The 24405-nt window shown below is 48.4% G+C and overlaps 1 protein-coding gene across 2 annotated transcripts in view; it reads right to left on the bottom strand.

Moving 5' to 3' along the window:
* Nucleotides 1-256: 256 nt before the first annotated feature.
* SRGAP3 (SLIT-ROBO Rho GTPase activating protein 3) overlaps nt 257-24405 on the bottom strand; it is a 111674-nt gene continuing 87525 nt past the window's right edge. Inside the window, exons 9-22 of one of the 2 annotated variants that reach the window (XM_065687097.1) lie at nt 24158-24355; nt 22786-22870; nt 20363-20390; nt 16443-16545; nt 13785-13845; nt 13303-13380; nt 12071-12205; nt 8763-8868; nt 8242-8469; nt 7002-7081; nt 4744-4924; nt 4050-4199; nt 3357-3684; nt 257-1003 (exon numbers count right to left, since the gene is read on the bottom strand). In XM_065687097.1, coding sequence (XP_065543169.1) covers nt 587-1003; nt 3357-3684; nt 4050-4199; nt 4744-4924; nt 7002-7081; nt 8242-8469; nt 8763-8868; nt 12071-12205; nt 13303-13380; nt 13785-13845; nt 16443-16545; nt 20363-20390; nt 22786-22870; nt 24158-24355 — 2178 coding nt within the window. In that variant the 3' untranslated portion in view covers nt 257-586. The remainder of the gene's footprint in view (nt 1004-3356; nt 3685-4049; nt 4200-4743; nt 4925-7001; nt 7082-8241; nt 8470-8762; nt 8869-12070; nt 12206-13302; nt 13381-13784; nt 13846-16442; nt 16546-20362; nt 20391-22785; nt 22871-24157; nt 24356-24405) is intronic. The other variant, XM_065687098.1, reaches the window with a different exon arrangement.

Genomic DNA, 24405 nt, shown 5'->3' with positions numbered 1-24405 from the left:
TCTCCACAGGCCACCAGTGAACAACATCCACTGTATTCCCCCCCCCCCCCCCCCCCCTTTGTAAATGCTAAGAGGTGCAGAAAGTAAACTCCAGGATTGGCCTTGTATTGCTTGACGCACAGCGGCTACGTACCTCCACACACACACACGCACACGAATAGCCTGGGGAAAACTCAGCTCAACCCAGCATCTCTAGAGAGGACATTTCAGAGCCAGTTTCTGAGGTAAATCTACTTTTTTTTAAAAAGTCACTGAATTCTGTACACTTTGTTTTTTAATATATACTTCTACATAGAGCGTGTATTCTCCAGTGCCAACACGTACACCCACCACCTCCTCCTGCCGTCGGGCTGCAAGCTTGGGAAGTGTTTCTGTATGGATGGGGAGGTGTGTGTGCACACATATGTACATACACACACACACACACGTATGTACAATCAACCACCAGGCCTAGGCTACGCACTTGTTCCCATTCAGGAGAGGTTCCTCTTGAGCACGGATCTGACTTCCCGCTTGGCAGAGCGAGGCTTTGCCGAGCTGCCGGCCCTGCTCCCACCATCCAGGCGCTGGCATTCCCGGCCCCAGCCTACATGGTGCCTGATTTATCCGCCGAGCTGCTGGGGAACAGCTTCTCGGTGGGGGTGACGGCAGGGCTGCCCACCCCTGAGCTGCTGCTGCTGCTGGAGCGGTGCTGCACCACCGGCCGCACCGGCCGCATCGGCGGGGGCCGCAGCTGAGCCCCGGCCAGCCGGGCTGACAGCGCTGGCTTGAAGGTGGTCATCATCTCCGTGGTGGAGCTGCTGCTGCGCCGCATGGCGGCATCGGGGTCCCGGATCAGGATGGTGTGCAGGGGGCTGGCAGGCTCCGAGTTGGCGGCACCCATCGGGGGGTTCTTCATGGGTTCCAGTGTGTCCAGGACCACGTCGGGAGCCTGCTTGGCTGTGTTCTGCCTCTCCAGCTCCCGCAGCTCGTTCAGTGCTGTGCTCATGGTCTTCTCGATGTCCTGCGAACGCCATCCACAAAGGGATGTCAGCACCAAGCCGCAGCACCACCCCGCTCTCCTGCATCCCACTCTGTGGAGAGGTCCCCCACCGTGGCATGTGTGCCTGTATGGGTGTCTCTGACCTAAAACAGAGCCTCCAGGCAAAGCAGGAGCCTTGGGACAAGATGTAAAGCCCCATCTCTGGCTGCACAAAGGTGTCCCATATCTCCCAAGACAGGAGGACTTTTATTGCCAGCTCAAAGGCAGCAAACCCCAAGCACCACGAGTGATGGGTGAACACCAGCCTCTCCCAACAAGACAGAGCATCTCTACACTCCCCCACAGCACTGAGGCTGGTGTGTCGTGTTCCCCCCCAAAAAAAGGCCCTGCAGCCTCCATCAGATGTACAGGACCTCTGCTGCCCCTGTGCCTAAAGGGCAATGGCATATGTGGGGCAGGAACACACAGGGACATATGTGGAGTAAACAGCATGATGGCAGCTTGCCCTAAATAGGAGAGTAAGAACTCCCCCTGCACACAAGGAGGCAGCAGGGTGAGACCAGCCCCAGCCCCTCATCGTGTCTCCAGGGCATGGCCTCCATGGGCCTGTCCACAGAGACCCTCCAGAAGGTGAACCCGGCTCCACTAGAAGTGTCCCTTTAAAGTAAATCAGCTAAACTGCCCACAACTGCAGTACTGATGGGCTCATTCAGAAACAGAGAGGCTCCAGTTTGGCTTCACTTAAATCTGCCTTAACTCAGTTAAGGCTACTGACTCAGAGAGACCATCTGAAAGTGATTTAAGGCAACTGAATCAAGTGTTTAGAAAGCAGGTGTAGTTAACCCTTTTCACTGTCCTAGGATAGATAAGTCCTTAATTTTATAATGCATACAAGATGCTTGGTGAGCCTCAGAGAGCATCTAGAGGATCAGCAGAAAGGAAATAATGATCAAGTTTGCTTCAATTAATTCTTTTAGGCTGGTCAGGTAACGAGGGAAAATATCCTCCCAGAGCTAAGCCACAGGACTACCAAGTCCGGCAGTCCTACAGACTCAAGGTGAGTATTCATTTACATCAGCTGAGTCAGAATCCTTCACAAGGCTTAAAAACAACCCCCCAAAACCCCACAAGCCAAGAAAATTGTGCTTATTGTGCTCCACCCTCAGCATTCACCCGTCCCTCTGGAGGCTCCATAGCCCTGCACTGCTGGGGTGCGCATCTGGGGCTGCTGGGGACTTCATGGGTGCTGCTATCCCATCCCAAGGTGGACATGGTCCCCAGCTGAGCCATCCCTCAGGGCACATACTGCGCTACGACCATAACTTGTAAATGGGCCACACCAAACGCAAGCTCTTGATGGTCAGAAAAGCTGGATAGCGTGCTGCAGAGCAAGAAAATAAGGAGCGTGGCTGGTGGAAAAGCAAACAGAACAGTCAGAGTGCTTCACCTCTGCAACCATCATTACTTATCCCACTGAAAGCACCCAATTCTACACACAACAGCCTGCCGAACCCCATGGCACACAAGCTGCTGCATCAGTGACCATCCCACAGCTGCTGCTGCTCCTGCCCGAGGATGGCATGAAGCAAACTGCTGGAAATTGCTGAAACTGGGGACACTTAACAGCCCATCCACAGCACTGCCAGCACCCAGGGCCCTGACACACACACACTGGTGGGGACTGTGCCTGAACTAGGTGGTCCCTGAGAGGCTGGGAGTTCTGAAACCTGCTCCCTGAAGGGACCATTCTCTGAGATGTTAACAGGTTTGGTATAACCCATAGCTGGCTGGGGGCCTCCTGCCACTGCTAGAGAGGACGCCTGCAGGCTGTGCTGAAGGTAACATGTATTTAATGAGCATTGTGGAACTGATGGCTTAATGTGACACTGATGATGTTGCGTGTCTGGAAGCATCATATTGGGATCAGTCTAACAATTCTGAGGTCCTAGCTACAACAGCCCATAACAAACCTGAAGCCTTTTCTCCAGACACTGATCATCAGTCAAATTCTGATTGGCAAATCCAGTTTTCTCCTCTTAAAGCTCCTCATGGAGCGCCAGATGAAGATAATGCGCTTCCTTCCCTGCGGGAGGTAAGAGCTGCCAGCGCATTTCAGTGGTGGATCGGATGTTTCTGTCTACTGCTTTGAACAAACAAGGGTTGTGGAAGGAGGCAGCATCTTTTACTAAACCAACCGATAGGGTTGGAAAAGCAGGCAAGCTGTCGGCTGCTCATCTTTATCTTTAATCCACTGCAGCCTCAACAGCACTGTAACTCTGGAGTGTGTTGAAGGGGCTCTGCGGCACTACCCCAGTGACTTATACTTTAACCTCTCGATCCCTGGGCACCGAGAGCCACTTCACAACCCTCTTACCTCAGCAAGCGCTTCTGCTTCTAGAGATTTCTGATCTCCGAGACTACTGTGTCTAGTCGATCCACAGGTCGATCTCAGCGGGTGGCCATCAGACAAGGCCTTCCTGTCTGGGAAATTGATGCTGCCTGCACTGCCGAATGTCGCCATTCTGCGCTTTTCGGGACTGTCAATCCTGCCCCTGTTTAGAGGTATTTTGTGGGGGCTGCTAGGGCAGGCCGCTGCTCGAGGAGGAGTGTCTATGCCAGGACCCATCCCTCGGGGCGGGCTGTGGGTGTCCCCCCCGCTTCGACGGCGAGGGATAGCTGCACCGTCAGACCTCAATCTCACTCTGCAAAGAATCCATCACAAGACTAAGGTCACCGTCCGTCAGATCAAAAGCATTTGGTTGCATGCTGTAAGACAATCACTCAGCTCCGAGAGCTCAGATCAAACCAAACTCCAGCCTTTCAGCTCTAGAAGACTGAGGCAAGAAGGAAGACAGACATTTTAGCCAGTGCCAAGAAAGGGGTAGCATTGTACCTTCTTTACCTGTTAAGATCTACATTAGCAATGCACATGAAAACCCCCTCCATGCTTCTATTATTCTGCAGTGCTTACTGGAGCCTCCCCTTCTGTCTTGCCCTGCACCACACACTGACTCTCCCCACACAACAGTAACCACATCTGTGTTCACAGGAAAAAGAGTTTCCCTACCTGCCCATGACTCCCCCAAAGCCATAGTCCACAATATGATCTGTCGGAGACTGGATGTCGTTCTTGGAGGAGGCTTTATCATCCAGCAGCGGTCCACTGCTTGCCTCGCTGTCTGCCTTCTGGCTCAGGCTGTCAGAGAATGCATCATCCCTAGGAAAAGAAGACCTCCATCAGTAACAGGGCTCTGCCCCAGGAGACAGGCTAGGGCCCAGCCACAACACAGACCTGAACATCACCACTGCAGCAGCTCTAGAGATTGTTAACAAAGGCCTGGACCAAGGCCACCACTTCAGACAGCACCCAGAGCTTGGAAAGAGCAAACACCATGTCCCCGTAGCCCCCTGTGCTGTTATTGCTGCTTTAATCTATCTAGGTCATAGGAGCAGCATCTGTGAAGGACCCTAGGATGTGCCTACAGGCCAGGTGGACACTGAACAGTGCCAGATCAATGTACACAGGGGCAAGGCCAGTATTAAGCTTGGGGTCAATGACAGATGGGGTTCAGGCACACTGAAGTACAGTATTTAGTGCTTGGCTTTATCAGCTTGAGGAAACAGATTTCTCACAGATCCAGACTTCTCACCGAAGTCATTAAACCTCGGGAAATCTGACCACCTATTTCAGGTGGCTAAAGTGAGCCTTGTGAAGGCATGTTATTTTAACATCCTGGATCAACACATAACGCTGTACTCACATATCTTGTACCACAATGTACTGGTGGGGTATGAGGCCATCCACACCATTGTGTCTCCCTTCCCACCAGTCTTCTGATGCCCGATGGTACAGGAGGAGTGAGGCCCCTTTCTTAAAGGAGAGCTCTCGTGGAGATCGTCCAATGTAGTCAAACTTTGCTATGGCTTCAATCTGCTCCACTTCTGCCAAGGAAAGAAGCACAGACAGAGAAGAGCTTTATTCAACAGTCCCCAGAGCACAATAAATCTAGAGACATCTCACCAGCATGGCAGTAATGCTGCTGCCCTAGCTTCCCAAGAGCATCTTTCAATGAGTACAAACCATCTTATTTTACATTGATCAAGCCTTTTTGTTCTTCCAGCCTTCCTGGGATTTCTCACAGACTCACAAACTACCAGCAATTACAAAAAGCTACAAACCAGATGGGGAGTAGTTGAAATTTCCCTGTGTGCATATGGCATCACCACCCACATTCCCATTTTCTACCTATAAAGTGATTTCTTTAGTTACAGAACCCCATTATCCTCCAGACTGGGATCCTGTCAAGCTCTGTCAGATGCTGTGATCAAAGCTCCACCTACCTTCTCTTCCTTTCCTAATCCTGGAGACAGTTTGGCCTGAATTATTGATGAGTAACAAATCTCCCTTTGGGGATGCCCATAGAAACAACGATACCGGCTCTGGCGAGGCAGCTGCTCTGCATCACTCCAATACATCTGCAGACCTTCCAGCACTCTACCTCACCACTTCCCCACTTCTAATTGAAACTCTACCAAACACCAGGGATTCACAATCCGGGAGTTCAGGGCCTGAAATTCAAGTGGGCTGCAGCAGGACTTCACTTTGGGAGGTCATGAGCACACCAGGAACCTCTGAGCCCCTGGCCATGGGCATCACAGTGGGAGCTGCTGGTGCATCCAGAGAGGAGCCTGTCGGTATTTGGGAGCCTGCGGAGGAGCCCAGCTCTTCTGCAAGTCTGTTTCCAGCTGGGAGCACTGAATCCCAGGGAAAGCACTGCTGCAATCACAAGGCAGTGGCAGTGTTTCTCTCTGCGTTGGCAGAAGCCCCTGTCCTGCACTCTGTTTCACCCTGCTCCAAAACAAGGCTGAAAAAGCAGGTTGCTACCACCCAGCTACCTATAGCTACCTCTATTGGGGCCAGTAAGCAAGCAGTTAATGTACCTTGATTATTTGAGACTCCAGATCATTTTAAGCCCCACATGGAGACAGGCAGACAGGCGATGAAAAAGCTAAAATAGGGCAAATCCACTAGTCCCTCATGATCTGTCATGTTCTCATTAAAGTATGGAAACTTGCTCAGCACTGTCTGCGTTATCACTAACCACAGGCTTGGCATCAGCAGCAATCAGGATGTGGTCTGTCGCTCTACTTGGCGACAAAACCCACACAGAGGAGGAGACAATGGAGGAGGACATGGGAGATGCTGCATGAGACCCCTGCCTCATTCCCCACCTCATGTGAGATAGGAGAAGTCACTTCAGCAGACTGATTTTCCCCAGCTTAAAATACACATCCACATCAATAGGAGTGGCAGGGTGTCTGGGACCAGTGGGGAATGCCCTGAAGGAAACGTACAGGGGAAGCAGGAGGGCTCTCGCAGCCCTGACGAAATGTTGAGTTTCCCATCATGGAGGGTGTGTGGGGCAAGAGAGGGGAAGAAGGAATATGTAAATTCATGAAATAAAGCTGCTCCTCCTCTCTACACTTGCACACAGTTAATCACCCAGAAACTCCAATCACAGCTATTAATGCGACCATGCAAGCATAAAATTGACTAAGTGGCAGCTTGCTCGCCTTCATCATCTAGTCCTGTTGTCTCCCGTCTGTAGCTGAAAGCAGGCCCTGAGCTGTCCGGCCCAGCTGTGTCCTTCCCCTCCTCCCTGCATCCAGCAAGCCATCCACCACCCTGTCAGCCTTGGAACGTGTCAGCATTTTGTCAGGGCAGGAAAGAGCAGATTAATGGAATCTCATTGAACAGCTCCAGAAAACTAGTCTCTGTACCCCACCATGGAAGCAGACCACTGCAAAGGTCCATGTGCATCCTACGGTGAAAACCTATATGCAACTTGTTTTAATATTCATATTCCTTACTTAAGCACACAAAACCGCTGTCTCCCACCAAAGTGCCAGACACTCTTCCAGCCTCTATTCTGATCATGACTGAAGCGCACACTGCCCTCCTGCAGACACAGCTCTCCTAACACAGACCCAATTTTCTGCTGCTCACATCTGTACTCACCATCATCACTGGTGTGTGGCTCTGTGCCGTTGTCATGGTCAACCTCATCGATAGTGCCTGGCTCGCTGTGCGGGCTGTCACTGAAATGAAATACACCATGCTTTCAAAGAAAGAAGGAGATTCTGTTCCTAAGGCACTTCATGAAAGCAAGCTGTTGGGGGAAATTCTGGCCACAGCGATACTTGAGAGAGTTATGGCTTTAGTTTTCACAGGACTGATGGTCATTGTAAATCACAGTAGATCTCTCAAATTGCTTTGAGAACAGCAGACACTCGCACCACAATCTTCAGGCCCAGAACACCACGTTCTGTTGCTCAAGCATCTTACTCATATTTGGCAAAATAAAGAGAAAGTGATACCAAGTTAAAATGTTCCATTCACTCATTCACAGTGGGTTTTAGCATTTTATTCTCCGCTTGCATCAGGAGGGATGGTGGTAGGTGATTGGTGTCAGGGAAGACTAGGTCTCAGAAATGTGTAAAACTTGTACACAAATCACTTCAAGTCTGTTATAAATACAGGTTTGTTAAAACTCAGATCTGGGTGTCAGTTTAGAATTCCAGCATCCTCCAGACAACTGTGTAATATCAATGTTAAAATCATCATTGATAACTTAATACCACATTAACCACTTCTAATGTGACTGTTTAGGGAGTTTCTCCTGAGTCAGCATAAGAAAAAAAGAAATACTCATTGAAACTGCCTACTCTGCTTTAGCTAGCAAAGCTAACATCAAAAGCAAAACTGATACATTTAAGTAGAGACTAACTGGTCAGGTATGCAAAATCCTCTTTAGTTTTAATGAAGGGAGTTATAACTATGAACCATGCAGACGGCCTTGTATGGAGTAAGATTCTTAACCAGTGTAAAACTGCACAACCATATCAAATATATGTCCCTTGCACCCCTAATTCATAACGTTAACAGGAATAACTGCAAAAAGGCATGCCCCTTCTGCAGAGGGGCAAATTCACCCCAGCACTGTGCAGGGCTGCCCTGAAGACTGAGTCTAAATTTCCCCAAAGCTCTCCTCACACCCCGTCCTCTTAGGGATCTGCTCCCGAGATCCCTTCTCCTACACTCATGTGAGCTGGGGTCAACTCTCTGTCTGCCAGGAATCAAGCCAAAGCTCTGCATTTTGTCACAGTCTCACTCTTGATGTACAATGGCAGAAGACAACCCTAATAGGGGATCTGCCTTTAAGTTCTCCAAAGAATGAAGTCCTGTCCCCGCTCCTTACCAGTACTCCTCCCCTCCAGTCATGCACTTCTCATAGACAGGTCCTTCCAGTTCTCTGTGGCTGGGGAAGATGCCCTCGTGGTTGATGATGATGGTTTTGATGACCTCATTGACATGGGCTTGGCAGGACACCGGATCCTGCCCATCTGGAATGTGCATCAGAGTGGGCCCAAAGCAGATGGCCAGGTTGTAGGGATCCATCATGTTCTCATCGCTGTACTGTGACAAGCTGCAAGCACAAGCGTTGGGGAGGCATGGTGCTGGCTTCCTCTGTTCTCTCAGAATAACCTCCCACCACCACCACCACCACTAAACCCCTACCACCAAGAAAGTGATCATCACTGAGCTGTTCACCTTCCCCAGACATACAGCTGTGGCTAGGCAAGGCCCACATAGAAGCAAAATACAACTCTCTATGGCAATACCAGGAAGAACTTGAGCAACAAAGACAGGGGAGCCCTCAAAAAATCAGGGAGGGCAAGGAGAAACTCAGTGAAAGAGGAAAACAAAACCCAAACTCACTGATTAAGGAAAGCAAAAAGATATCTCATGACAACGATGACAGCCCGAGGCAGAGTGATGATGATTTGCTGGATCTGGTGCACTCTCTCAGTGGGGTTCTCGATTTCTGGAACACATGGATAGAAAACACATCTTTAAACCTTCTCAGGACCAGGCAATACAGCACCAGAGAGACTTGTTCCAGATCTAGTAGCCCACTATGCAAGGAAAAGAGCCCGTTTCCAGATTCAATCCACTGGTTTGGCACTAAGGTGTAAGCAGAGAATCAGGCGCAGCACTCTTCCGTGGGTGGATTCACACACACGTTCAGATTCAGTTCAACAGCAAATAAAGACATCTCCACAGTTTCACTTTTAAAATGTTTATGAATTATTTAGTTCATTCCTCAACAACTACGCTGTTCCTCAAAAGCCTGAGTCACCACGGCACTGGAAAATGGAGCACTGCATTTCTAGTGCAGATCTTTAAATGAGGTTTTTATTCATGTTACTCTCACGGGTTAGGCATCAGGTCCTTCTGAGCCTCTCTGCTCCAGTCTCCCATCGATTAAATCCCCACTAGGAATTTAATCAGAACTGATTCTGTGTCAGCACTTCAAGATTCACTTCTCCCCACAGGAGTGCACAAAGCCCATGGCTGCTATCACAAACCAGCTTCTTCCTGCAGGAAGGAAGGTGACTTAAAGCCATCTTGCTCCCAGTGCCAGCTTGCTCACCTGGGACCCCAGTGCTGCACCCTCATCATCCTGAAGCCCCACATCAAGAGGATGATGAAACCCCTGCTCAGGAGCCTCCTTCACCTGCAGGGCTCCGGCACCAACCCACCGAGGGGGCTCAGCGCCATCCTGCAGCAGCTGGCAGCACATTTCAGCCCCCAAGGTACTGCTTTTTAAGCTGCTTAGTGTATTATGTAGTTAATCAATCCTTTGGCTTTTATTGTACGGAAGGCAGACAAACAGTACCAAAGCTTTCTGAGAGCAGTCAGCCTCAGACGTGTTGAAGAGATGCTTACTTTACTGTGCTGGCTCAAACTTTGACATTTGCTAACCATAACAAAATCCACTGACAGCATGTAGCTGGGCTGCCATTCGTTCAAAATTCCAAGTGAAATTTGGCTTCAATATCAAGATGGGAATCTTTATAGTATTTCATTTTGGCAATTCCTCCTTTTGAGGAACACATTTATCCTGTTATTGCTTGCTGGGTTCTGCACTTCTTCAACTTGCTCTTACTTAAAAGGACATTTGTTAAAAAACCAATAAACAAATAGAAACTGGATAGAAAGCTGCAGCAATAGATATCTGTTCTGAAACCCAGAGGAACACATTGTCTCCAAGCACTTGCCTTTGTCACTTAGCAAAATGTTTCAACTGCGTGGAATTCAGAGGAACTGGAGTAATCATCAATCACTGCATGACACTGGCACACCTCTGAATGAGCCTTTGCAAACCATCTATTGCTCATGTGCATTTGAGAAATGCATTCACACAAACTCTCAGTCCCCCATAAGCAAAAGGAAAACCAGCCTTTCCTCTGGCACCAGCAAGCCTGGCTTCCCCATCACATCACCTGGGAATGATGCAGTGTGGCAGCTTCCAGGGATGCTCAGAAGCCCTCAGACTTATGCAGCAGCACTTGCTGCAAAAAAGCTCACTCAGAATAACCTTAGCAGGAGCCCAGGGAATCAGGGGGGCTCTGTGATGCACTGTACTGGGGAGCCCAAACCACACGCCTGCATTTAACCTTTCCACCATAATGACAAAATGAGGTAGAACCTCTTACAGCGAGGGTGGCATTTCACTGAGCAGTGGCTCGCAAAGAAGGAAGGCTTCTTCAATCTGTTTGGATTGTGACACCAATTACACAGCCTGTACTTCTGCGGCAGAAAGTCAGATGCGCTTAAGGTCAGATTTTTAATGGGAACAAGGCACTTTAATTCATTTAAGCTCCATCCTTAATTGCAAGGTAGCAACAGCAGCACGAAAAGAAAGATGAGAAAAAGGAAAATTGTTGTTAAGATGAGAAAAAACAGAGAAAAGAGGATACTGTTCAGAAAATTAACAGATTATGTTTGCAACAAAAAAAACCCCAAAAGCTTAATAAACTGCGCAAATTGGCATTAATTAGGGATGGTTCCAAAGCACAAGCCTATCTGCAAGCACAGATCACATCACCAAGCACACTTCCTGGCACTGAAGGGTATCTTTGCAGGCTGTGCCCTCTCAGGCTCCCCGCTCGGCTGCTGCAAGCCCCTTGGGAAGGACAGCTGGGGCAAGCACTGCAAGCCAGGCTAAAAATCCCTGTCTGGGGCATGAAACCAGTGCAGGAACAGCTCCTTTTGCTGTGTTACAGGTGTGCTGCCTGTTTTACACATAAAACTGAAAGGCGACAGTGAATTTCCTAAAGCTACAAAACAACTGTTCTTGACAAATAAAAGCACATTCTTCTACTTCTGGAACAAGCCCATCCCTGCATCATTCCCCTCTAGATATCATCTGTCTGTCTTGACATCACTAAATCTCTAGCACTAACACACATTAAGAAGAGGGGAAGGAGCCATGAGCAGTGAAAGCCAAATGCAGGACATCAGTACATGTTCGCCAGTCATTCCCCCTGAAGCTACCCATGTACTGAGACACTCGAACCCCCAAACAACCCTGATGCCTGTAAAATAAAGTCATCCTGTAGCCAAAGCATGCAACACTCTCCTCCATCATCTCTGAAACATCAGATTCATTCTGCTTTCTTCTTTTCCCCCAGGGAGTAATTTCCATGACTTGCCAATAAATATATGTCATCGCTACAAGGTACTGAGAGAAATAAACCCCAGCTGGGATATCTGTTTCTTCAGTTGCAGCAGAACAAGTGGAGCTGGGAGGAGAATTCAGGACAGGACAAGAAGGAACCAGGCTCTCCCTGACAAGAATCCCAGACCTTTGTCACTAAAAACTCTCACATCTCAGAGCACTTTCTGGCTCCCTTTGGTATGGGGAATGCACATAGCAAACACTTGGAGAAGAGCTGATGGAGTGAGGCTGAAACCAACTCTGTAGATCCAAGGGCTGGAGAAGGTTTGGGAGTAGCCAGGAGTTACTCATCTTCACTATGTTTAGTAGAAGACACTGAGCTAAAGCAGCAAAACTCCTTTGGGTCCCAGGAGCCATGACTGTGTGATACGTGACGGGCAGGCACAGGAACCATTGTTACCCACAGATCTGTGCAGGCAGGACCACAGCTGACCCTGTTCAAGCAATTAATGACCCCCATTTACTTGTACTTGTTCTCCCAGGAGCTGTCACATGTACTTACTTATAGTAGATATCAGATCTTGAAACCTTTCCTTAGGAAAGAGGGGGTTTTCCAGTCCTCGGAAATACAGCTTCAAGACTCCAGCCACTGAATTAATGTCCCGTTCATTCTGATCATCAGCAAGGGGATCTTCACCTGCCCAGAGAAGAGTTTTCATTTCCAGCATTACTATCGAGTGGGACTTGATATGTAGTTTTTAGCTAGCTTAGAGGAAACTCTGACTTTCCCACAAACCACAAAACCCTCCTCTATGTGGTAGCGCTCTGTATTTTCCCAGCAAGAGAAGAGCTTAATAAGGTACTCTGTTACACAGCATCCTGCTGAGACATGCTATAGCCCAGCCTACTAAAAACCTGCTTATTGTGGGTATTTTGAACCTTTCCTGAAGTTGAGGATGTTATTAATCAGTTTTCCTTCACAGTTTCCAGCCCAGTGCATTTTTGCATTTAAAGCAATAGCACAGAGAGCTGAGCAGATCCAAATGATGGTGAGTGAAAGCCTGAGAAGACAGGCTTAACTGGAGGATGCAATTATGCCTCTGGAACAGACTGAACGGCTCTGGATAGCATTGTACTGACTTAAATCTATAAAAAGCTTTCAATGCCTAAAGGATTTGGATACTGATTCCTCTTAAATGGGATGTGCAAATCCTCCAGCCTTTGAGAATCCCACCACTGCCTTATTCCTGGCCACCTTCACCCTGAGCCTTCCAATGCTCTCAAAGATTAATGCCATGGAGGCCATTACTCCCATCCAGACTCCCTTTCAGAGCTCCATCTTCACTTGCTGACAGCAGGACTGCTCTGCCCTATCTTGCCTTGCACCTCCAATGTGATTTTCTCAAGAGAATCACTGCAACTCCACAACCAACACTGTTCCCAGGTACACACAGCAATGCTGCTCCTCCCTTGACAAACCACTGCAGGAAGGAGGAAAATGGATCCCAACAAACTGTTTTATGGCTCTCACACTTCTCATTAATGACAGTGGAAAAGATCTCTGCACCTACCCCTACTTCTCATACTCTTTCCCTAAGTGATTCTTCACTACTGCTGGAGATACAACACCGAGATACCTAGAAGGGGATAAAAGCTCCTTGTGCCTCAGCAGAAAAGCCTTCAGCACAGGCTTTACACAATGTCTAATGCACCCACCACACACTGAAACTCCCAACAACCATCCCTGCTCCCAGCAGAGCATCCCAGCTGTAGCTGCACACCCTGCTAACACACCTCTCTCAAATGAATTCTTGATGTCGTTGACTTCCACCTGGGAGCCAGGGACTCTGAAAATGCCCTGCTGCTGAAGGCCTGGAAAAGAACAGCGGTTTATATGAGATCTCTGTAACTGTGTACGTGGTACTTCCTGGTACAGAACAGGAGAAACCATGAGTCCATGCACCTGGAAAAGCTCCGAGCAAGAAGGCCTGTGACAATTCATTTCTGCTTGTATTCTCCAGTCAAGGCCCCCCAGATCAAAGTGTTGAAAGGGCTCTCATTGGCTTGGGGCCTGAGAGGATCACTTAACCTGAGTAAGTGCTAACAACACCTAAATATTTGCCAGCCATCAATGCTACGTCACAGGCAATGGCACTGTAATTATTACATGAGCCCGTGCATCAAGGGCCGTAGGCATCTCTACTGCATTTCACTGCTAACTACAAATACTTAATTTCCTTTGCAGAAAGTTTATTGGAATTACTGAATCAACTTACCGTACAGATTGATGTAACGAATGCAGCTTTCTACTACAAGTGGAATAGCCTGTCCTGAATCCTTCATGAGAGGAAAGGAAAAGTTACAAGTTACTGGTTTATTGATGACAAAACATGGGAAATGCATTAAGGATTGCAAAACCAGAGATGTGAAAATCAGTGTCATGGAGTTTAGTAAGAGGACAGGTAAGAAAAGGAGGCGTTACGCACATAAAGCCATCAAAAAGTGCTGAGTATACTACGTGCAGTCAGCTATGCACTAAAAAAGCTTTCATCAAAGTGTGTGAAAGGCTGCTGCTCACTGGTGGAGACCGGGTACCGATGCAACGGATCACAGCTACTGAATTTCAAAGGTGTAATGCTGAGCCGAAATAAAACTTGTGCTGTATCTAATAAAATAGGCTTCCAATGACAAGAGTTTATAACAATATTTTCACCTAAAAAGCAACTGTCAGCAGACGCTAAAGAAACCCAAACACCAAAAGCATCACAGGGCACGAAATGAACTGCTGGTATCTGAACCTGTGGTGAGTTTTGGCTTGTGTTTCAAAGCAGCTTCTCTCCAGGCCCCTTGTGGAAGGAGCTCAAGGAGAAACGTGAGCTGTGTCTGACTCCCTAAGTGGACATTTATTTTCCACAGGGGCTTCGTTTGGTTGTTTTTTCCATTGGAGTACAGTTGCATCTCTCTGGTTAATTTACTCCGCCCCGTAGACGGGCCTCCAGTAAATACCTGATTTCTTGTTCGCGCATTCCTCCTTCCTCTGAGAACACAAAAAAGCAGCAGAGTGGGAGAAAAAGAAAAGATTAAGCAAGGATAAGTTCAGTTAGAGGTGAGCATCTCTTTCGGAGGCCATGAACGCTCAAATGCAATGGCAGCTTAGCAAAGTCCAACCCAAGCCTTCAGGCTGTGCACCCTCCCTTCCAAACCCCATTTGGCACACTGCACCCGAGCCTCAGCGACCTGCAGAGACAGCCTCTTGGATTTCTTCCCTCCCTGATGCTGCGGCACGCTCAGAGCCCAGGGATGCTGCCAGCCCCTGCCTGGGCTGGAGGCAAAGCTCTGGGGAGAGCTACTCTGGTGTGTGGGGACCCTGTGTCCCATGGGGCCCCCCAGACTCAAGGACAACCCCAGCAGCACAGCACTGTCAGGGAGAAGTCTGTGCTGGCACAGGACACCCGTCTGCTCAGATGGATTTCCACTGCAGATAATTCCTCCTCCACAGCCCTGGATGGGCTGGACGTAAAAATCAGTTTAAGGAAGGAATAATTACAAGTATTAAAGGGATTACTGGCTTTGTCAGTCGGGTCTGTATATTACTTGTGACTGTGCACTGTTTATAAACATTGCCCTTAGGCTTATGGTTGCACTAAAAGAGCCTAAGAGAATAAATCTGAGACATACAATGCCCATTAGTTTACCTAATCCAGCAGTTTGTCATGACTGCTTCCTACAGTGTTTTCACTAAAGCTTTCTTCAGCACAGGATTTAAGCACTCTAAGCAACTGGAACTGCATTGCTTCCTTTGGAAATCTTTCCAGCAGCCAAGCAATAGCAAAGTGCTGGATTTTGGAGGATTAGCAGCTAGATAGCTGGAGGTGTCCTTTGGGACAAATCCCACATCCACAGCTCTTCATTTTTCTCCTCAAATCACTTCTTCTGGGTAATTTCCTGGGACAGGCAGGGCCCCTTCCATTGGGACTGCACTGATAGTAATTGAGTTCATCTGGGTTCATCCCAGCTTAAATGAAGAAAATACTCTGGCCCACATTTATGAAGGCTGCACATTATCAGTGATGGTTTGGAGGAGACAACTCACAGCCGCTTAGGAATCTCTTTGTTCCAGCACTGGAAGCTGAGTCTGGGGCCCTGGCCGAGTGCCGGCACGGGTCGCAGTGCAAGCTGCAGTGTCACCTCTCCTGCTGCTTTCAGAGCTCCCATGGGAGCAGCAAACAGCTCCGCACTGACACGGCTCTCGCCTGCCCTCGCTGCCGGCTGTCCCTCCTGCTGGGGCTGCGGGAAGAAGCCTTCAGACTCCCAGTAAGTGCAGAGCTGTATGAGATGGCATCAGCCACTGATCAGCCACTGGCACAGAGATGAGCCAGCTGGGCTGGTTATTATTAATGTATTTTACCTAAGGATGAGGATAGCATGTCTACCCTCCCACACAGCCAGCCATATGCGTAGTATTTCAATTCAAGGCTTACAACTGGGAAGCACTTTCTGGGAGCTTGAGTCATTTTGCCTTCCTCAGCTAGAGGGGAAAAGAAGGTAGGAGGCACTGTTGATCCTTTGAGGGGCAGTCCTTGTTGTCTGATCTTCCTTTCCAGGATGGGTGGAAGCAGCACAGGATGATGTGGGCACTCAGCCAAGAGTGCTTTGTGCTACACAGCCTGCCAGCATGGCCAACAGCCACCAGCCACGAGGGTCCTCACTGCTACCTTGCCTCGTGCTGGTGACAGGATGAGAAATGCAAGGAATAAATGAGGACAACTATGGAGAGAAACTGTCACTGAGGCAAAGCTTGTGCTGGCCACGTCAACTGGGTGCAGGGCAGACCAGAGACACCACCGAGGAAGGAAAGCAGCCAGCAGTTAGGACAGGAAAGCCACCATTACATTCAGAGCGTTCATAAACTCTTACTGTCAGCCAGAGAGTACCTTAATGAACGTTTCCATATTGCCGTTAAAGAGTTTATGATTATAGACTGAGAGAGGCCTAGGTCTCCTCATTTTCTGTGGCTTAGGGGGAAGACATGGGGGCCTGGGAGAAAATGGAACAAAATAAATCAACAAAACACCAACAGAAATGCAATGACAGGGTGAGATCTCAAAGGTTATGACCAAGAATAAGAAATAAATCAAACAGAAAAATCCCTCTGTGAGGACTCGACATGTGGCTCCATGCACTGTGCAGCCGCTCACGCTTCAGCATCTCCAGCATGGGCATGGCTCCCCCAGGACCAGGGGACCTGCAAAGCACTGGGCTCCACACCGCCACATCATACAGTGCTACTTGAGCACTAACTTAGCTAACTCATTTTGGAGCCCATGCCTTGATGGTCACTGCAGGTGACTTCTGCAGGTCCCAAAGGTGAGGCTGAGCCCAGGTGCAGCTGGCGGGTATCTGAAGAGCAGCAGAGCCAACCTGTAGGCTGCCTGGAGCAAAATCAGAGCTGTTCAGTATTTTAAGTCAAGGTCAAGACCGCAGCCTTTATTTAAGTAATAAATTCAAGTTAATCTTGATAATAGAAGCACTTAACAGCAATAAGCCAAACTACTATCCATCCAGCCACTTTCTATCCACATAATCTTCCAGTATTTCCATGTCAGACACATTTGAGCTGCAGCCACATACAGCAATCTAACTAGCTATTGCTGCAGGCTTCCTGGAGTCCTAGTTCCTATGGTGGAAAACAGTTGTCTCCAGAAGTAAGACAGTGACAGAGCAGTAACTATACCAGGAACCACAGCCTGAATGAACAATGGGTGGCCAGGAACACTCTTCATACAGGACTTGCTTAATTCAAGCCAGACAGTAATAAAGCTGCTAAACACAGCTGATCCTAACTGTCTTTGGTACCCACAATCTGCAGCTACAATTCTCTCTCTCTCTGAGATGCCAAGTACCAAAACTGCTGCTCAGTGCTTGTGCTAGTGCCAGGGATGACACTGTAAAACATCATTGTAAAATGAAGGCTCTGCTGCTCAGCAGGACTGTTAACACCTGCCTCCTACCTCCACCAGTTCAGTGCTCCATCAGCCTGAAAAAGCACCAAAAGCAGCTGAAGAGTTCCTATATATTCCTTGATATATCCGAAATAAACCAGAGATATCCCTGTAAAACTCTAGGGTATTCTGTTTATAGAATCATAGAATGGTTAGGGTTGGAAAGGACCTTAAGATCGTCTAGTTCCAACCCCTCTGCCATGGGCAGAGACACTTCACACTAAACCATCTCACCCAAGGCTCTGTCCAACCTGGCTGTGAACACCAACAGGGATGGAGCATTCAGAACTTCCCTGGGCAACCCATTCCAGTGCCTCACCACCCTTACAGTAAAGAACTTCTTCCAATGTAAACTTCCCCTGTTTAAGTTTGAACCCGTCACCCCTTGTCCTATCACTACAGTCCCTAACGAATAGTCCATCCCCAGCATCCCTATAGCCCCCCTTCAGATACTGAAAGGCTGCTGTGAGGTCTCCTAAATGGAACAGACAGCCAGAAATAGGAAAGTAGGAACATCTCAACCTCCCTGTAGCTAACTTCTGTTTGGGATTCACAGGGATGCGAATGGGTTTTCATCTTTCCGACAGGCATTTACAAAACGAAAGCCACCAAACAAAAAGGTGAGCCCAGTCATCACAGATAAGCAAACCCACCGGCACCTCTATAAGAACAGAAAAGGTACGCATGAGCACTAGGAAGTGGCGTGACCCTGCTCCTAATAGCTAGTGAATGAGAGTGCTCAACAGTGCAGAACAGACCTGGAAGAACCTGTTGACTTCAGCAACGGTAACAGACACCTATTGCTTCTGGAAATGAGGCAATGGAAACGTGTAACTTATTTTAGTGCAGTGATGAGGGCTGCTTTCATTAATGCTATTCGCATTTTTATTTCTTCTTCTGATAATGAAGGACATTAAAACCAAAGTGCCTGGATCTAATAAAGGGAGAAAAACAGCATAAAATCTCTATCTCTAACCAATTTCTGATCTGTCACATACCCCAGGCTGTATTGATGGCTGTAGAGGAGAGATCATGACTGCAAATGCAAACAAAATGAGTGCTAGGAGCCTTCATGCAAAAGTTCTCACAGAGCAAAGTCAAATGGGCATGTACGATGTACACAGAGCTACGATGCAAAGGTGACAGTTGTGATCAGCTGGTCCCTTTGCCTCTAATTAAGAAATTGGACTCAAGGCTCCTATAGCTTCTAACCACTCCTCCACCTGGTAACTGAGGAGCAGAAATGACCGCTGTCCCTTACAGTGCCCATCACCTGAGCAGGCCTGTGCTACAGACAACAGCCCCAGCGTGGTTTGCTGCTGTGTAATCTCCTCTCCTGGGTGATGCCCTGGTGCAAGGCGGCCAGGGCAGCCTGGCCTTGGGCTCTATCTGGTGGGAAGGTTGTTCTGCCTACACATGCAGCACTGCCTCATACAAGGAGACTGTCTCGTTTGTTTTCCTTTGTGAAGGAAAAACAACTGCTGAAGCACAAGCAAACAGAAGCAGTGGGGAGTTGTGCCATCATCCCTCATGTAGGAGGCTGCTATTCATTCCTTTGATTGCTTTGGCCTGTGACACCACTACCCCATGGGTACCCACTCCTGATAAACAAAGAACTCCAGAGCGAATTCTCCCTGTGAGCTTACCCAGCCGTATGGCTGTGCTTTCCTCAACCAGCTCTGCAGAGCCTTGCTGGCACACCCCAAGGTGCTCACCTCCCAGGCTGTGTGTAGCCCCACCAGCCCTGTGCTTGCAAACACACCAGGGGCACCGAGGGCATCAGGGTGCTGCAGAGCAGCACTGGGACCTGCAGGGAAAGGATGCAGCAGAGGTGCTGATGCAAAGGGGACCTGGGAGCACAGTCAAGGGCAGCTCCTTGGAGCACATCAGTGCAGCGATACACTGCCTATGTGAGGCAGGAAAGGCCCTTCTTTGTCCTCACAGCACCTTGCTGCCCTGCTCTGCCGCCCCAGTGGGTGCCCTGTGTTGACGCCACTCTCAGCCTGGCGCCGGCAGTAGAGTCCCCTCCGGCCGGAAGGCATCCTGCTGTCCTGCCGCCCTGTGCTAAGGCAGCCTCTTTCCTGCCTGGAAAAGCAGCCCAGGCTTTGCCATCTGCTGCAGCATTTCTCACATGGAATGTTGGTTTTGGGGTTTTTTTTTGCTGGTATGGCATTTTATTAAAAACTGATACAGGGTTGTAAGAAGGTAACACAGAGAAATTGTACATGTTCTGGGGAGATGTTTGGAAGCTTAGCTGGCCAACGTCTTATTGTCAGAAAACTCATGGCAAGCTGTGGAGATGCTTTATGGACTGGACACAGATCAAAGTCTCCTCCCTGTTACATCCACCCCCAACACCACCTCCTGCTACAGGGATGAAAGTCTGAATACAGGCATGCACTGCACTACTAGGCAAGGAAGCCAGAGCTGGGAAAGGCTTACAGAGACTTATCAAAGTCCTCAAATGAACAGGGGTGGTAGGGAGCATTAGGCACCCAGTGTCGCACTATCTGAACACAACCCAGCTATGCTACAAGGCACTGCACCGTGCTGACACAGAGCTTCCAAGCACTTCAGAACCAGCCAGCAAGAAATTACACTGCAGCAAAAACAAGGGTCTGTTTGTCATCACCCTAATTAATGCACTCCAGGCAATGCAGCTGAGGAGCAGGGCAGTGATGTAGGGAGCCTGGGATTGCCGGCCCTCCAGCCTGCCAGCCCAGGGCACCTGCTTCAATGTGAGCCCCGCCAAGCAGTGTCAGTAGCAAAGCAAACAACCCTTCCCACAGCCACCCTCCTCCTGCCAGAGCGAGCCCTTCCCAGCAGCAGATGAAGTGGAAGAAACCGCTCACCTGGTTGTTCCGCATTCAGCTCTTTCACCTGTAAGAAACACAAGTCTCCATCACGTCTCCACATCAGTCACCACCAAATGATTGTTAAAACACACTCACACACTCACTCCTGGTTCTGTGAGCCCTAGGTTAAAGGCTTCTGGCAAGAAGCAGCTGAACATGCCCGGCAGGCTGGGGAGATGCCGACCTGGCTGCTACACAAGCCCCCACCACTAAAAGACATGTTGGAAATTCAGGATTCAGCCACAAGAGAGGGAAAATGTCTTCAAATCCCACTGATATTAAAGGTTTATTTGCAATAGGAAGCCCATCTTGTAAATAACCAGATGCACTGCGGGTGCTCTGCAATAAGTGCTCAGTTACACCAGCTGGGGATTGGCCAAGCCAAATGGAAAAGGGGCAGTCTGATAAGGGCTGAAGCCCCCAGGGAGGCCCCTGAGATTATCCAACTGCCTCATGGAGGACCACTAATAGCACCTGGATGCAGCAGAGTATTCAATTCCCCAGCTTTCCCTGTGAGATAACAGCCCATCTAATCACAATCAGGCAGACTCTATTCTGGCTGTCAATATTCTCATTCCCTTCGTGTATTTTTAGTGCTTGGATCTCAAATAAATGGCAGCTATCACCACTGATAAAATCTGTTCATTTTTTAAGCGTATTTGTCAAGCCACTGAAAAAATCTGAACTAGTTTCACGTTCCGTTTGTGCCTTTCTCCCAAGGCCAGGAAAGCTGATTTATTATTCTTCTTTCTACACACATAAAAGGAAGCATTTGGCTGCACATGCCTCCTTCCTGCTCTCCCTTGGCACCTGCAGAAAGCAAGCTTGCAGCCAATTCCTCACTGAAAAAGCAATGAATTCCACCCAAGTATTTTGCAAATCCAGACTTCTTCTTAATGAGAATCAGCTCATGCTGAAACGCAGCATTTGGTATTTCTGGGCTAAATATTTGCTGAACGCCTACACGGCAAGATGATCCCATGGCCTGGGAGGAATTCAGACAGCTTTCATGTGAGAGCCTTCCATGGGGGCTTTTTGCACAACTCTAGAGAATTCAAACGCCTGACCCTGCACTCTTCCTCCTAAGTATGGCGATAGTATGGCTCTGGTGTGCGAGGGCAGGATGGTGATCAAATTGACCTTCAACAGATTCATCTGCACCAACCCACAGGAGTCTTGGCACTGTCTCCAATCAACAGAGCTCTTTTCTGCACCAAGATCTGGGATCCTGGGGGAGAGTTTAGATGGGTGCAATCTCTGTGCAGCACGGGCTGCATCCCCCTTGCTGAAGTCAAAGCCTGAACTAGGACCCATGCTGGAGGAGGATGCAGAAAGGCTGGCACTGACCTGCTGCTGCAGGGTGATGAGGGGCTAAGGTGCTACATGGAGTTCTGAGACTCCTGGGGAAAGCAAGTGTGTTAGTGTCTACCCTTGCAGCCTGCCTTGTGTTTACATATTGTGCCTTGACTTGGCTCAGTGTTCACTGAGTGGAACACACCACAGGATCTAACTAGAAGATGGATTTTAAGGAGAAATAAATTTGGCAGAGAAAACGTTTGGCAAAACACCCCCCAAAAAAGCACTATTCCTTTTTTTTTTATTAACTCCGCAACGAGGAGTCCAATTTCTGCATCATTAAAACAAGACCACGGACCATTTGTGTACCTTAATTTAAATACATTCTCTCCTGTTGGAGCAGTGGGACACAACTCACATCTGTCTTCTTTACACTGGAAATTATGCAATTTTTAAAGCCCTTTGAAAGCGCAAACAGCTTCTCCCAGGGATATGGTTGCACATCACTGCCCCAGCAGCAGTTTAACCCACCTGGAGCCATTTGCTCCTGCTTCCCCCAGGAGGTACTACCCCTCTGTTGTATGAAGCCTGTTTGTGTGTATGTAATAATGTGGGTAATAAAAGCCTCCTAGGGAAAAAACCCAGTTTAAAAACAAGGGTGATTTTGCAGTTCTAGTTTAGAGCAAGTCAAAAAACTGTGTTCAGGGGGGACATTTCCTGCTGGCAAATCTGTAACACAGGAACACGGCATCAAGGACAAGAAAATGGACATGTTCAGGGCTGCACTAAGAGGGGGAAAAAGGGGGAGAGAAAGAAAAAGGCAGAGGGCTGGAGGGGGTGGGAACTCTCCTTGCTGCTGGAGAAGTAACCCAGCACTTTAGGACACACAAAGATTCAAACAAATCTCTGTAAGTGCACTCCCAAAGAAAGGTGGGAAAAGAGTAATATTCCAAGGAAATAATGATTTTAGCATGTCACCAGTTAAACTTAGTAGTAGCAGCCAACCGCAGAAGCCATCAGTCACTCAGGAAAACACAGACACAGGTAACACAAAGATGACGCCTGGTTAAAAACTGTCTCCTGTGGTGAGAAGGTTCCTCCCTGGACCTAACCCCGCAACTCACCTTCTCCAAGAGTCTGCTTCAGCAAGTCGTGTTTAGCCTGGAGCTTCGTGATAAGGTTACTGCCATTCAAATACTCCTTAAATTTCTGGAATTAGAAATAAAACAAACAAGGTGGGTAAAGACTCTTGGCAAAAACAGCCTGTCATTGATGTACACGTTTGCCCAGGGGGCTGCTGGAGGGGGGCTCAGCGAGGCTGACAGGCTCTAACAACCCAGACATCAGATGCACCGCAGGGCTGAGCGCAGTCTAATCACTTCTCACTGCTCCAGCCACAGTCCTGATGATCTTATTAGCCTGGTCTCCTTGGTGCTGCACCTCCTGCCTGGGAACGCAAAGAGGTCCAAAGAGTTCAAAGCAAGCTTTCTTTTGTCAGGCTTCTGGGAATGGCCTGGAAAATCAAAAGAGGCTCTCCCTCCACTGCCTTTGTGCAAACAAGTGCTGCAGAGCGAGAACTCCCAGTGCATGAGACCTTCCCAGGTCAGGCGCCTTATGTGCTGGGCAATACTAACTGTGCAGCACAACTTCTCATCTCATTGTGAGACTGTTTGACACCCAGTAGCACTCAAGTAATTTTACAGATAAGAGGAATGAGAGAGAAGGAGGTAGAAAAGGAAAGAGAATGGGAAAGACCAAATTCTTACAAAAAGCATTAAAAAAAAAATCCCACAAGCACAACTCTTAACAAAAATTGCAATTCCCCCCCCCCCCCCAATTGGAATAATAACAATACTGTTAAGAGAAAGTAGAAGCTTTTCTGTGCATATGTAATATGTCACAAGATGCTATTATCTTTAGCCTATTAACCATGCTTAAATGAGGGCTATTTCTGCTGAACTAATGGCTTACTACCTATATTTCAAGCACTGTAACAGAGAACCCTAGACCTGCCTCTACTGAGTGCACACAAACCCAGGCTGTCACAAAGCCTCCAACATCCCACATCAGATGCAAATACTTCAGTTCGCCCCATGGATCAAGGGCAAATTTTAGCTGTGTGAGCCAGAAAAGGAGGGGTTTTACTGATGGTTCAAAACTGTAAAAGCCTCCAGGAGCAGGCACTGAATGGTGACACAGTGCGAGGCTGGCTGGAGCCCACTGCCCTGCTCTGAGCCACTCACACTTAGATCTGTAAGCTGTCGGTCACAGCTGGTTGTTCCGGTTGTTCCTTCAAATAGAACAAGGCAGATCCTGGGTTGTCATTCCCTATGCATTGCCCTGCCACTGAAAAATGCATTCCAAACCCAAATCAGACAGAAGACAAATACTTAAAGAGACTGAATTGGTTCTTGCTCTTTCCTAATGAGCACTTAAATTGTACTCGGCCCTAGCAATTAATGCTTTGTGTCCCCTGTCGCATGAGATGAGACTCACTGTAAAATAGAACATTTCGGTTTCCTGCTGGTTGGCTCTCCTCTTGGCGATGTTTATTTTGCTCATGTAGGTCTCTGATGCAGCCGATTTGACTGACTCAGTGGAGCGACTATGCTGGAAGGCATCTGAAACATCAAAATCTTCCACTGTCAGCATGTCCTGCAAAGTCTGCATTGTGGCGTCCAGAGTTTTTCGTACCTATCAGAAAAAGAAGCAGGGTTTTGAAGCAGACTGGGAAAGTGACATAT

The sequence above is a fragment of the Lathamus discolor genome, chromosome 7, assembly GCF_037157495.1.
Source record: "Lathamus discolor isolate bLatDis1 chromosome 7, bLatDis1.hap1, whole genome shotgun sequence".
NCBI classification, from domain to species: Eukaryota; Metazoa; Chordata; class Aves; order Psittaciformes; family Psittacidae; genus Lathamus; species Lathamus discolor.
Note: the sequence above shows the minus strand (reverse complement) of the source record. Positions and strands in the feature narration are given on the sequence as shown.